The sequence below is a fragment of the Rattus rattus genome, chromosome 2 (assembly GCF_011064425.1).
Source record: "Rattus rattus isolate New Zealand chromosome 2, Rrattus_CSIRO_v1, whole genome shotgun sequence".
Lineage (NCBI taxonomy): Eukaryota > Metazoa > Chordata > Mammalia > Rodentia > Muridae > Rattus > Rattus rattus.
In genome coordinates this window covers 228,205,920-228,221,253 of record NC_046155.1, presented here as the reverse complement: position 1 = coordinate 228,221,253, position 15,334 = coordinate 228,205,920, and the positions used below count along the sequence as shown (strand labels likewise).

The 15,334-nt window shown below is 46.0% G+C and overlaps 1 protein-coding gene across 1 annotated transcript in view; it reads right to left on the bottom strand.

The window, feature by feature from the left end:
• Positions 1–4,231, bottom strand: part of Sash1 (SAM and SH3 domain containing 1) — a 165,470-nt gene extending 161,239 nt beyond the window's left edge. Inside the window, exon 1 of the mRNA XM_032894991.1 lies at positions 3,167–4,231. Coding sequence (XP_032750882.1) covers positions 3,167–3,319 — 153 coding nt within the window. The 5' untranslated portion in view covers positions 3,320–4,231. The remainder of the gene's footprint in view (positions 1–3,166) is intronic.
• Positions 4,232–15,334: the final 11,103 nt, after the last annotated feature.

Here is a 15,334-nt window from a genome sequence, read left to right as displayed (position 1 = left end):
GAGGAAGCTTAGGTTTGGGGGGATGTGTGTTTTGCAAGATCTCGGGAACAATAAGGGCTTAACTTCTTCCCGGTTAGTAGCTATGAGGCCTGGCTCAGCCTTAGAGGCCCTCAATGACCAGAGGTCAAAGCTGAATGATCATCCCAATTTGCCACAAGAATAATCAGTCCCAGAGATATTAAAAAAAAAAAAAAAAAAAAGGAAAAGAGAATAAAAAAGCTTTTTATATCTAACCATATTTAGATGAATTTGGCAATCCCCACTCTTTTTTTTTTTGGAGCTGGGGACCGAACCCAGGGCCTTGCGCTTGCTAGGCAAGCGCTCTACCACTGAGCTAAATCCCCAACCCCGCTCAATCCCCACTCTTAAAAACAAGTACTGCCCCAATCAAAAAACTGAGGGTAGCAGTGGTAAAGAGAAAACCATTATACGGGGCTCGCATAAGTCTGCACTTCCGGGCAAACATCTGTTGAAGCATGCCCGTCACAGGGAAAGGTACTATGCTTTGAAAACCTAGGCCTAGACACTGTAGCACCACTGGGGAAAAAAATGGTATGTTTATGCTCAGGACTCCAAACATTTCCCAGTTTGCTATTACCTCAAGGAGCGCCTGGATCTTGGTTTGTCTGATGGAATGGCCCAAATGGTAGCTTCTGCTGAAACAGAATTTTTTAGCACCCTCAAAAGTACTTCCCGTTATAAGGGACATTTTAATGGGACTTCTGTATTTTAAAAGTACATAGTTCTTTTTTGACCTTAACCCAATTAATGTTCTTAGCTCCCAGTTAATTCCAGGCGCTGAGGACTGAACACTGAATTCAGATGCTGCCCCCACTCTACAGATAATCACAGGCAGAGCTCGTCATGGGCCGTTCTCTCTTGACTCACAGTTTCTGCACATACTAGTGCTACTTATACTTATCCTAACTTTCATGTTTTAGACCGTTTTACTATTCTCTCTCAGTAGTTCGTTAACAGTTATCCGAAAGCAGCCATTCGCTGCTGAATTAGTTCATAAGCAAAAGGTGTTCTTGTGAACTCAACTACTCACACCTTGTTTACTGAATTAGAACTAATTAGTTAACTAATGACACCCCCCCCATGCCACATCCCTCCCTAGATTGTAACACATAAATCCCACCCTTGGAATATATAATAAATGCCTGCCTTGGCCCTTTAGGGAACTAGGGGGGTACCCCTCACTGTTCAGCACTGTCAGAGATGGGGCCCTGCTCTTCTACCTAAAAAGGCTTTTGCCTACTAGGGTGACAGGCAATGGCCCAGGCCCAGCTCGAACATTGTCACCATCAATGTACAGGCCATTGGTCAAACCCTTCAGATGGCTTTAGAATACCACAGTTGAAAACACAAAATAAACTGTACCCCATGTTCCCACAAAAGCCAGGCGATCTACTGCCCCAAAGATGCAGGTTTTAATAAACAATTGGAGGACAGCTCTCTAGCGGTAACAAGAGCCCTCCTTAGAACATAGGACCTTCCCACCAGAATGCAAGGCAGCCAGGTCTCCCTCTCTCATTTTACTACAGAATACCCAACGTGTGTCCCAAAGAAAATGGAGACTGTATTAAGGCTGGTAAAAAGGGTTGGGCCACACTGACCATCTCTCCTTCTTCACACTCAACCCCAGGCTGAGTAAAAGCATCTATTTTCTCTTTCCTCTGCTCTTTGAATACCAGGTTTGATCTTCTAGAGCTCCACCCCATCCATTTCCCCAGCCAAAGAACATTCTGCTACAACTACCCCGACGGTGCTGGAATCTGCCAGGGGAAGGGAAGCAAATATTCAGAAAGTGTGACCTGCCAATCCTCCTCCCCAAACAGCGCTCAGTATGACTTGCACTTTCCCCAGCAACCCCCCACCCCCACCAGCCAACCCTGCCCGCACCCACATAAAGGATGCAAAGTGATACGACTATCAAACCAGCATTCTCTGTGACTGAAAATTCAGAATGGCTTCTGGGCAAGAACCTAGATAAGGTGCCTGCCTGTTCAACTTAAGACTGCCTGTCGCCACTTTAAAACAATTGCTGGGTTTTCCTGGAATTCAACCGAACATCGTATGTATCTGAAAGGTTTAGAAAATGCAACGGATTTTAAATCCAAAAGACATGGGTGTATGTACACACAGCATACCTCTACAAAATTCTAGTGCAGGTAAATATGTCTTTTATTATATATTTGAAAGCACAGACAGAAATCTTTAACCCAGGAAAATGGGATACGCTGAACTTCAAGATGTCCAGAAAGATGGAACACAGGCTCTATTTGCAAGAAAAATGATATAAACAGAGCTGTATTCATTGACCATCTACTATTCATCAGGCAACATGCTGAGTACTTCATACACATTGACCTAGCACCTCTCATAAAACCCAAGACACAAGTCTTCCTGTTTTTCAAGTGAGGTGGAGAATCAGGAGTGAATGACCCCCGCCATGGTAATTGTACACAGTTGGGGAGCAGGGATTTGAACCAGGCTAACTCACGTTAAAGCCCAATTCCTTAACCACTATGGAGAAAACTACACACTGTATCGTTACCAAAGAGACGCTGCTAAAACCCTATCCATCCAAGGTAAACTCGTAGCAGGTTAAAACTTTTTTCCAGAACTAAGCCAAATCCATAGGCGGTTTTAGCCGCTGGACAGTTCAAAACCTCTCAGGACAGATGCAGCAATATATGTCTTATTGTTCTCCGTGCCAAACATATAAAACAAATATCCTCTGATTCTACAAACTGGAAAATCTGAAGGCAGAGCAAGTAAACTCCTTGGTGATTCTGCACAAGGAAATGGTTGTTTTCCTCTCTTGGGCACACGACAGCCCTGCGCGGATAAACATCAGTACCGCGAGGCCATTAGGAGTCCACCCGCCAAATATTTACAAGTAGTATTTACATCTACTCTTTCTGGCTTTTTCCATGCCAACTCTTCTAAGCAGGTGTCCCTGATTACAGCCGATTGTTCAAGAGGTGTCTCTGATGTGACGGCTGGGTGGTTTTTTGTTTTTGTTTTGTTTGGTTTTGTTTCTTTAAATTACAGTTTCAACCCCTATATTGAGATAATACAGCGGAGAGGAGAAAGGGTGCCCAATAGGTGGGCGAGGGGTGAGCCGGGCTTCCCGCGCCGGCCTTCCCAGGTAGCTCACCAGGATGCCCATCACGTCGGTCCAGAGGCGGGAGAACGCCTCGGACGTGCCGGCCTCGGGCTCAGGCTCGGGCTCCGGCTCGGGCTCCCGGGCTGGATCCACCTCCGGCTCCGGCTCCGGCGCCGGGCTAGCAGCTCCCGCGTCCTCCTCCATGGCCGCGTCCCCGTGCGTCCGGGTCCCCGCGCTGCCCACGGCCCGCAGCAGCGCGTCGGCCGCCGGGGTGCAAGGTCCCCGCCCGCGGCGTCACTGGGCCGCGCCCCCGCGTCGCATGCCCTAGGCTCCGCCGGGTACGAGCACCACTGCCAGGACTAGGCACCTAGATAGGCGGCGAACGCGATTGACAACTCCAGAAACTTTTCCTAGCCGGGCCAGGCGCAGCAACAGGGTAGCTGGAGCCGAGTCCGCACCACTGGCAGCGGCGGGGAGCTCTCAGGACAAGGGATCCAGGAGCCCCAACTCACGGGCGCTGCGTCCTGCTCCGGGAACTGGCTCCGAGTGGCACGCGACTTGCCTCTATTGGAGAGTCTGCTCAGGGTCCGGCAGGGGACAGTGACGCCTGTGGACCCGGGCTAACAAGTCCTGGACCCCTCTCTCCAGAATGAGCTCTTCCAACTCCACATGACTCCCTCCCCACCCGGGCTCAAGAAAGCGTTTAGCAACAAAAGGTGCTCTGATGTCAGGCGCTTTGCATGGAAATGAGCTTCAGCGCCGCCAACAAATCGCCTTTTGAAAGCGCGACCGCGCCACGGGCCCCGGGCCCTGCACAAGTCCCCAATCGCGCTATACTCAGCCCGCGCCTTCCGCAGAAAGTTAATCTTTAAGCTGCTCGCTGAGACCAAGTTCATGAAGAGTCAGTATGGTGACAACCCACGCCTCGCCCTCGCCAAGTCGAACGACCCGTGGAATTACAGTCCTATTTGTAAGGCTTCTTGGAAAACAATGTGTGACAAAGCACTCCTGGTCACGAGCCGTTGTTTGGGTCTTAAGTGGGGGGCATTTTGGCTCTCGAGTGGCCGCAGTGCCGTGCACTTCTAGGGCTTTTGGATAATTAGATGAAAACCTCTTTGGGTTGTAAGGGGTTTTTTAACATGTAAGAAACAGGCAAGGGGTATGTTCAAAAATAAAAGTTAATTTTATGGCCGCTCAGCCCATGCATTCTTCAGGCCTGGATATGTTTAACCAAGTGAAAATGCCAGAGGGAAATAGCCCTGACGAGGTCTCCCCCTACCCTCCTCTTCCTACTCCTTTTAAAAACAAATCAGATTTTTTTTTCTAAGAGAAGACAGTGCCTATCCTCTTTGGTTTTGTTCCTGATCACTTTGTGAAATTAAAGAAACGCACGGAATCTGCCCCTTAATTAAAGTGGTGGCATGGGCAGGGGATAAGTGAGAACGTTACCTCTGAAGCGTCTCCATCTCTTTCTCAGCTTGCATACACGGAAGGGGTCAAGCGTGCCCTCCTCATCATCTTGGCATTGAGGACGCCAGTTATGCAATGGGTACATAGCTCTCATGGACAAGGTCAAAACCTAAGACAAGTGCGAATGGAACCGGGCAAGAGAGATGGAACGTTGGATGCAAGGGATTGCTTGGAAATCCTGGTGACCCCTTACGCCCAGAATCTAAGTGAAACCCTAGCATAGCAGTATGGAACTATAATCCCAAGGCTGGGGAGCACAGACATAGGGATTGTTGTGGCTTTAGTGGCCAGCATTCCAGACAGCTGGTAAGCTCCAGGTTCAGTGGATCCTGTCTCAAAAAATAAGGTGGTGTATGGGAGAGAAAGACACCTGACATCACTCTCTGCCCTCCACAGGCATGTGTATTAGTGTACATGCACGCAGTACACACACATGTATACACACACATAGACACACACAAAAGAATTTACTACCCCTCCCCAACTTTTTTGGTTGGGAGTGTGTGTGTGTGTGTGTGTGTGTGTGTGTGTGTGTGTGTGTGTGTATTCTAACTGAAGAAGCACCCTAGAGCCTGAATCAGTGTAACCAGACCAGAAGTTTCTCTGGGCTAATACAGTTAAGCCAGAGGGTTTCAGATGTTAGGTTTCACAGCTGGGAGGAATGAGGTACCTATTAAACATATCAAATCTTGGCCTCTGAACTCTTCCAGAATCCCTCAGTCCCTACCTTTGCAGGGTATGGCTGGCCTACCTGATCTGGGCTTCCCCTCCCCCAGAGGCTCTTCCCCATATAATCATCTTCCCTATAATATAATCAGACATTTTGTTCTCTCTCTCTCTCTCTCTCTCTCCCCCCCCCCTCCCCCTCTCCATGCTCTTTCTTAATTCCTGTCCCTCACCCCCACCCTCTCCCTGTCTGCATGGTGACTTCCCTGGTCTTGTTCCTTGGGACTGGTGAACCAGTTTGAGAACTGCTCCCAATAAACCTGTCTTTATACTTTTATTTGGTTTGAATTGGTTTATTCTGTTGGTGGAGAAAACCTGCCCAGGCTTCACTGATGCTGAGAGTGGAAACAAAGTCCATGAAGAAAGAAATGGTTTTCTCTATAAAGACATCAAAATAAATAAATGGCGAGAAAAGAAAAATCACCTTTACCAATGACTTTATGGGTATATTCAAGGAGGAAACACATGCCGTCTGTCCTCTGCATAAAAACCTGGAGAGTGAGTTATGCAAGCAGGAATTGGGGTTGGGACTGGAGAAGAACACATCTCAGACACCAATCAGGAGTCTATCTCTTCTTGACTCAGATGACCTGAGGCAAAACATGGACCTTCCAAGGCTGCAGTTTCCCTATCCAAGAGGAAGTAAGGCCAAGCTAATTTCTAGCCATCCCTTTAGAGGCTAGTATGTTTCCAGGTCACCTAGAGCTAGTGAGGCTTTGCTGTAACACATGAGATACATCAATGTAACTAACGTTGGCTAACATTTGACTGCCTGTCTGCCCTTAATCTCCCCCACAGTGAGCTTCCTTTCCTGGCCCTGCCTTACACCTAGCTGGGGAAATGAGATAAACAATATTTTGGAGGTGGACTCCTATGGCTGTGTCTATAGTGGTAAATTACATTTTTGCCTCGTTGCCTAGTGACATCTCTACTTCTGGAACAGATAATTTTGACCAATTTAAAAGGAGAAGCCAAAGTGTTTCTCTGTCTCTCTATCTCTGTCTGTCTCTGTCTCTGTGTGTGTGTGTGTGTGTGTGTGTGTGTGTGTATGTGTGTGTGTGTAATGGCTTAAGTCTATACATCCTGGCACAGACAGAAATATCAGGTATTCAAGGCTGGCTTTGCCCATGTCAAGCGATGCCTCAAAAATAATAAACAAACAAACCAATAAATAAATGCTGAATCTCCTTATCGACTTTCATACACTAACTTAAAATGTAACTAGTTACTCCCCTGAGATTGAGTCTTTTCTCCTCAAAGTGCCTTGTCAGGTTTTGTGACTCTTCCTTTTCCCTTCTCGAAGAGTCAACATCAGCCTCGTCTTCGTTTTTTATTCAATTTCGGTCTGTGTTTGATTTCCTCGTCAAGGTAAGGCAAGTGTAAACTCTGGAGAGAGTACACCAAAATCCTACCTTCTCCATGTTTCCCTTTCTCTCCCCAGGCTCTCTTCCAGTTGAGATTGGGAAATCAATTCTGCGGGTTTTGACAAATGGTTTTGTTTGTTGATAGTATGTATTTGTGGTGGCTTGAATAAGAATGGCCCCCATAGGCTCCTGTATTTGAATGCTTAGTCACCAGGGTGTGGTGCTATTTGAAGGGATTAGGAGCCCTTGTTAAAGTAGGTATGGCCTTGATGGACGATGTGTCACCAGGGGTGAGCTTGGAGGTTTTAAAAGCCCAAGCCAGGCCCAGTGCTTCTTTTCCTTTTTGTCTGTCTGCGGACCAGGATGTTAGTTCTCAGGCACTGCTCTGGTGCCCATGCCCATGCTTCCTACCATGATGATAATGAACCAAACCTCTGAGATAGTAAGCAAACCCCAATTAAACGCTTTCTTGTTTAAGAGTTTCTGGGGCCTTGGTAGTGGTTTGAATATAAGAATGGCCCTCATAGGCTCCTGTATTTGAATGCTAAATCACCAGGGAGTCCTGCTGTTTGAAAGGATTAGGATTAAGAGTCCAGGCTTTGTGAGTGAGTCCTAACTACAATAGAATAATGACTAAGACAGGAACCGGATGTAGATCTCTCCTGAGAGACACAGCCAGAATATGGCAAATACATAGGCGAATGCCAGCAGCAAACCACTGAACTGAGAACAGGACCCCCGTTGAAAGAATCAGAGAAAGAACTGGAAGAGCTTGAAGGGGCTCGAGACCCCATATGAACAACAATGCCAACCAACCAGAGCTTCCAGGGACTAAGCCATTACCCAAAGTCTATACATGGACTGACCCTGGGCTCCAACCTCATAGGTAGCAATGAATAGCCTAGTAAGAGCACCAGTAGAAGGGGAAGTCCTTGGTCCTACTAAGACTGAACCCCCAGTGAACGTGATTGTTAGGGGGAGGGCGGTAATGGGGGGAGGGTGGGGAGGGGAACAGCCATATAGAAGTCGAGGGGAAGGGGGTAGGGGGATGTTGGCCCAGAAACCGGGAAGGGGAATAACAATTGAAATGTAAATAAGAAATACTCAAGTTAATAAAGATGGAGAGAAAAAAAAAATGACTAAGGCCATATCCAGGCTAACCTTGAGCTCAGTAAGTAGCAAAGGATGGCCTTGGCCTTTGCCTCCCGAGTGTTATGGTTTCAGGCCTGGACCATTACACCGTGTGTAATAAATATTTAGCAACAAACCAGCAGAATGCTGTTGTTCTTTGATAACATGGTCATCTCAATAAATTGATTGGGAATTGCTGACATATTGTCACCATATGTCCTATGTTATACGTATGTTATATGTAAAACACAGGACTGAGTATACATGTTTACAATGGCTTTTTGTGAATGCTCTCTCTGTGAGTCAGGATCACAAGTTTTCAGGCCACTCCCACCGGAAGTTGCAAGGTAGTTAGGGTTCTTGATTCAGCCTGAGTAAGTCGTAGTAACAACACGAGAAAGGCAACTAGACGGCCAAGCAGTGGTGGTGAGAGTACAGTCCTACCACGGAAAGCACAAATATTATTTTGCCCTCATCCCTGCCCCTAACCCTGATCACCAGAGCCGAGGACCAAACCCTAGGACTTAGGCTTGCTAGGCGGGTAAGCCTTTTTTACCACTGAGCTAAATCCCAACCCAGAAAGCACAAATGCTAGTAATGAGACAAGTCGCGGTTATGTTTTGAAAACATTTGGCAAATTATTTATCTCCTATGTAAAGGAGGGAAGTTCCATTGGTTTTCACAGTTCTGAAGTTACTGGTGATTATGCAAAAATCTCTACCGGGTAGACCTTTGCCCCCTCTCAAGCCCTTCCTCCTCCCGCCCCCCCATCCTGTGAGACCAGATCTGAGTGTCCTTCCTTGTTCATCATACCTAAGATCTTGGGTCACAAGAAGTCATTCCTAGCCCTGGAATGTGGTCATGAGTCATAAAGCTGAGAGGCTACCTCTGGCCGGGTGTGGCCGTAACAGTCACCTCTGTTTGTACTCTCTGTTGTTTTGGCTGTCGTTTTTATTTTTTATTTTTTATTTTTTTTTTTGGATGTTTGTTCATTTTTGGGTGCCGGAGATCAAACCCATCCCCTCCCACCCATCTCTCATCAGCTTTCACAGTGAAGATAATAAAAGTAACGATAAAGACAGTTTACTTTCTCTTTGTAATTATGCTTGAAATTAAAAGACATTTTATAAGTGGATGTGGTGGCACTCGCCATTAATCCCAGCTATCTGGAAGCAGAGATGGGCGGGTCTCTGAGTTCGAGGACACATCGGATTCCAGGAGAGCCAAGGCTACACAGAGAAACACACCCCCATCTCAAAACAAACAAACAAAAACGCATTTTATAGATATCGACATTCCCTTCACCGTCCAAACCTCCCCCTAGCTCTTTCCTGTTGTGTCTAAGTGTGTATTGTGGGGGGTGGGAGGCTTATCCATACCTGTGAGTACTCTGCCTAATTACTTCAAGGCCACATCTCTGACTGAACCCAAAGCTCTTATTTTATTTTTTTGTTTTGTTTTTCAGTAATCCTCTTGTCTCTGCACTCCACAGTGCTGGGGTTAGACGGGTGCAGAAGATCAAACCTCACCTGTTAGGGGGTTGCTGGGATCTGAACTCGTGTCCTCAAGGTGGTACAGCAAGTGCTCTTAACAACTGAGCCAGCTGGTCAGTCCCGTGCATTTTCCTCCCAATGCTAGGGATTGAGTGTAGGGCCTTGACATGTTGGTCAAGGGCTCAACCAGTGAGCTATATTCCCTAACTTGTTTCCTCCCATTTGAATCCTCCATTCCGGTCCAGTCCAGTCCATTCTGCTGTTTTCCCCTACCAGCTTCATCCTTTCCTCTGTTCCTTACAACTCCCACCCAAAACAGAGATGAGCTCTGTGGATGGTTTCCTGTATCCGGGTCAGGTTGATTCAATTTCCTTCATCTCCACTGCCAGACTGAGACATTAGGGTTATCATTTGCTACCATATGTCACCAATAGCAGTTCTTCTCACAGAGAGGGCATCATCACGACATCATCTACAAGTTCGATTTTTGTGTTCCTTCCAGTGTTTTTTTTTTTTTTTTTGTTTTGTTTTGTTTTGTTTTGTTGTTTTGAGAAAGGGTCTCACACTATATAGACATGGGTGGCTGGGAATGTTGTCCAGTGCGACCTTGAATTCGCAGAGTTCCACCTCTGCCTCCTGAGAGCTGGACTGAAAAGGCTGCACCTTCATGCCTGGCCAGGCAATCCGTAGATGCCACTTCCCAGGAGATAGTGCTGTGGGGCTCAAGTGTGACAGACTTTGGGCAAGGCAGAACAAGAAAAGTGGGGTACCGCTGAGGAAATGTGAAGTTTTGACAGACTACATTAAAAATATTAGACCTGTGTGCCCCCACAAACGAATAAATATGTAACTTTTAAAATTTACTGACTAGGGCTAGAGAGAAAGCTTAGCCATTAAAGACTAGGCTCAAAACCGAAAAAAGAAAAAGAGGAAAAGAAAAGAAAATCACTCATTAAAGAGGCTGTTGGGGGTCTGGAGAGGTGGCTCAGTGGTTAAGAGCTCTGACTGCTCTTCCAGAGGTCCTGAGTTCAATTCCCAGCAACCACATGGTGGCTCACAACCATCTGTAATGAGACCTGGCGCCCTCTTCTGGTGCATCTGAAGACAGCTTCAGTGTACTCACGTATATAAAACAAGTAAATCTTTAGAGTGGGGGGCAGGGTCATGGAAACTATCTTGAGCTTCCTAAAACCCTGTCTGAAGAAAGGAGAGGGGAGGGAGGGGATGAAAAAGAAGGAGAGGGACAAGAAAGAGAAAAAGAGGGGGAGAGAAGAGAGGGAGAGAAGAGAGAAAAGAGGGAAGAAAATGGCATTGCTCACCTGAAGCTACTTATCTTTCAGGGTGTTCTGTTTGTTTGATTGTAGTTGGCTTTGTTTGGGTGGGAAGCAGTCTTATTATGTAAACCAGCCTAACGTTTAACTCTTTTTTTTTTTCCTCGGAGCTGGGGACCGAACCCAGGGCCTTGCGCTTCCTAGGCAAGCGCTCTACCACTGAGCTAAATCCCCAACCCCACGTTTAACTCTTTATCACTCCAGTTGGCCTGCAACTTGTAACCCTCCGGCCTTCCTTAGCCTCCCGAGTGAGTGCTAGAACCCCAGGCTTCCACATTTCCACACCCAGGTTTCAAAGGGCAAAAATTAAATATAGTATTCACACTCAAGTAGACTCTCTGCAAGAATGGTACGTGTTTTCGGAACAAAGCGTTAGTTAAAAACTTGTTTGGTTTCAAACAACACATTTTCTGCTGATAGCATATATTAGACCCAAGAGATTAGAATCAGCCCGATTTACGCTTGGCGTTGAAATTGAGCAATGAAAACAGAGAAGCCCATTTAATTTTTTGCCACTCATCAGTAATGTCTTGTCTCTGGCACTTCCAAATGGGGCATTCCACAATGCCTTGGGGAACCAAATTCCAGGGGCGTCTGACAGGCTAAAATGTTTTTCTCCAACAAATTTTCCAGTGATTTCTTTTTTTTTTTTTCTCAGAAAGACCTGAAAGGTGATCCAAACCCATGAAAAAATCAAGGGTCTGGCTTTTTGGTTTGGTTTGGTTTGGTTTGGTTGTGTTGTGTTTCGCTTTGTTTTGTTGTAAATCCCCTACATCAAGAAATACTTGAGAGAAATGAGAAGAGATCTGAGAACCAGGTAAGGAGAAATTAAAATGAAATGAAAACATGGGCTGGAGAGATGGCTCAGTGGTTAAGAGCACCAACTGCTCTTCCAGAGGTCCTGGGTTCGATTCCCAGCACCCATATCTGTAACTCACAACCATCTGTAACTCCAGTTCCAGCAAATAGGATCTAACACCCTCTCTGGCCTCCACTGGCACTGGGCATGCAAATGGTGCACAGACATAAGTGTAGAAAAGATATATTATAATAATAATAATTAATGAACATTAAATTGAATGCTATCAGAAAAAGTCAAGGTGACAAGGCAAACAGTACAAGAATGGGAGGTTCTACATTCCTCTGAAATCTCTTTAGTTTTGCATTTTATTATTAATTAACTAGTTTATGTGTTTACTGTGTGTGTGTGTGTGTGTGTGTGTGCCTGTGCACACATGCTTATGAAAACATGTGCATGTGGGTGCTTGCAGAAGCCAAAGGAGGAGGACAGTTCCCCTGGTACTGGAGTTATAGGTGGTCGTTAACCTCTCTATGTCAGTACTGGGAACCACGCTTGGGTCCTCTGTGAGAACAGCAAGTGCTCCTACCTTCTGAGTCATCTCTTCTACTATGATAAACAGCAATACTTCCCTAGCCAGTTACAGGTCTTCCTCTGTGGTGGTTGCCATAGAAACGCCAAGATTCTGTCTGCGAGTGACTCAACAGCAACATCACGGCTATTTTATTCTGTAATCTAAGACCACACTACTAGCCATGTGTGGTGGAGATTGCCTCTACTCCCAGCATTTTGGGAGGCAAAGGCAGGGAAATTTCTGTGAGTTCCAGACCAGTCAGTCCATGTATTAAGGTTCAGGCCAGCTGGAGCTACACAATGAGACCCTATCTCAACACACAAACAAATGTAACAGCAACAGAAATCATATTCCTGGGACTGGAGAGATGGCTCAGTGGTTAAGAGCACCGACTGCTCTTCCAGAGATCCTGAGTTCAAATCCCGGTAACACACGGTGGCTCACAACCATCTGTAATGGGACCTGATGTCCTCTTCAGGTGTTTCTGAAGACAGCTACAGTGTACTATTATAGATAATAAAAAAATAAATAAATCTTTTTTTAAAGAGGACCTTGCAGAAGACCTGAGTTCTGTTCACAGCACTGAGGTTATACAGTTCACAAATGCCTAATGCCTGCAACCCCAAATGATCTGATGGCTCTGCCTTCCACAGGTACCTGAACACCATGAACACATCACACACACACACACACACACACACACACACACACACACACACACGGACACACGCATACAAATACTTTTAAAATAAATATATTTTAAGTCACTTGTTCTTAAAGTCAGGGTCCTTATATCCTGAGCTGGCCTCAAATACAAGATCTTTCTACTTTAGCCTCCCGGGTATCCGAATGGCAAATGTAGGCCATCATGCCCAAGTAGCCTAGAAAATTCCTAAAGCCATATGTAAGGCCGAGCTGGCACATTATACAGAGTTCTGGTTTGAATCTGAAATATGTCTCCACGGCTCACTTCAACCCTGAGTTCCCAGGTTGAGACACTATCTGGGATGCTGCGACTTCTTTGGAACGTAGGGAGTGGCTGATGTAAGAAGGAGGTCATGCCCACTCCTGTTTCCTGCACACAGTCGTTGTCGTGCCCTGCCTGCTGCCAGGCAAAGAGTCCGTCACACACACACTTCCGCTGCCATCACTTCTGTCACGCCTTCCCTGCTACTGAGAGCAAGAAACTTGGTGGTCCCATCTGGGTCCTTAATTTCATCAGTAAAGAGTTTAAAAACGGACCTAGAAGCATTCCCAAGGGCAATTGTCATCAGAATTTGAGAGGGAAACAGCAGGGCAGGTAAATCTGTACATCTAGGAAGTTTCGAGGGGGTGGGGTGGGAAGGCGCTGTGGGGAGGGAGAAAAGCAAGAACGTTGTGCGTTTGAGTTAGAGGTCAAAACGCTGGCATGTTCAGCTATAGCAGTTAGTAGGTGTTGCACCGCGGAAGGGGCAGAGGTTTCGGAGAAAAAGGAAGTGAGTCCAGAATTTCAGAGAAAGCGTGCTTGGGCTTTTGGCCAATGTTGTGGTTTGAATAGGTATGGGTCCCACAGACTCCTGTATTTGAAAGCTTGGCCCACGGGGGGGGGGGGGGGGGTGGGGGGGAGATGGCACTATTAGGAGGTGTGGCCTTGTTGGAGTAGGCGTGGCCTTGTTGGAGGAAGTGCATCACTGTGAGGGCAGGCTTTGAGGTCTCCTATGCTCAAGCTCCTCTCAGTTTGGAACGGAGTCGCCTTCTGCTGCTTGTGGTTTAAGAAGTAGAAACCTTAGCTGCCTCTCCAGCACCTTGTCTGCCTGCGCCCTGCCAAACTTCCCACCATGACAATAAAAAAACCTCTGAGGGGCTGGAGAGATGGCTCAGTGGTTAAGAGCACTGGCTGCTCTTCCAGAGGTCCTGAGTTTAAGTCCCAGCAACCACATGGTGGCTCACAACCATCTGTAATGGGATCCGATGCCCTCTTCTGGTGTGTCTGAAGACAGCTACAGTATACTTATATCCATAAAATAAATAAATAAATCTTAAAAAAAAAAAAAAAACCTCTGAAACTGTAAACCAGCCCCAATGAAATGTCTTCCTTCGTAAGAGTTGCTGTGGTCATGGTGTATCTTCACAGCAATGAAACTCTAACTAAGACGGCCAATATCCAAAACAGTGATTTTAAAAAAGGAAAGGAAAGAGCATGCTTAGGTATCTGACTCCAGGCTCTTGTGTTCCAGATCAAGGGACTATAACAGGGACACATGGTGAGAAAGAGGATGGACAGGTAGATAGGTAGATAGGTAGGTAGATAGATAGATAGATAGGTAGGTAGATACATAGATTTGATAGATAGATAGATAGATAGATAGATAGATAGATAGATAGATGATAGATAGGTAGATAGACAGATAGGTAAGTAGGTAGATAGATATGTTAGGTAGGTAGATAGATACATAGATAGATTTGGTAGATAGATAGATAGATAGATAGATAGATAGATAGATAGATAAGTAGATAGATAGATACATAGATAAGTAGATAGATGGTAGATGATGGATAGATATAGATAGATGAGAGAGAGAGAGAGAGAGAGAGAGAGAGAGAGAATGAATAGCATTTATTAAGAAAAAAGTGCCAAGAGTGGATGTGGTAGCCTTGAGATTGAGCCACCAGGTGTATAGTTCTGGTTAGAATATTAACATAGCACTTGCCTCTACTTTGGAAGGTACAGACTTTTTGTTTTGAGCATGCTCTGTTTATTCCATGATGCTCAAGTGAGGAAGAGTTTAGCTTTTCCCTCTGTTTTGCACGTGAACCTGGGTACTTCAGTCCATGGTACCTACTGTGGTGGTTCCGACTATGGTGGAGTACAGCCCTCTGAAACCCTGAGTCTAAATCAGCCTCTTCCCTGAACTTGTCTCTTCCGGGTTCTTTGGGCATAGCCACTCAAAAGGAATACATTCAGAAACACACTGCGACTGGCGGGGTTCTATCGGCTGTCTACGGGTGCCGATGAGGACCAAAAATGTAGGCAGCCGGAGCTGACTGGTATTTGTTGAAAGCAAAGACCCAGAAGGGTCCAAGTCGATATAAACTAAAAGGAAAAGAGATGAAGACGGAAACGGTCTCTCCTATGAAAGCCACGAGCTATATGAGACGTCATAGAAAGGAAGAAGAACGTGTGGAGGCGGCTACTTAGACTTGTGGGGTTGCAATTCGCTTTTCGCTTACACTGTTTGGAAATGTCAGAAAAACAAAAGGCTTTTCCTCTCTCTTTCTCCTCTCCTCTCCTCTCCTCTTCTCTTCTCTTCTCTTCTCTTCTCTCTCTCCTTAAATGTGATTAGGGATAAAA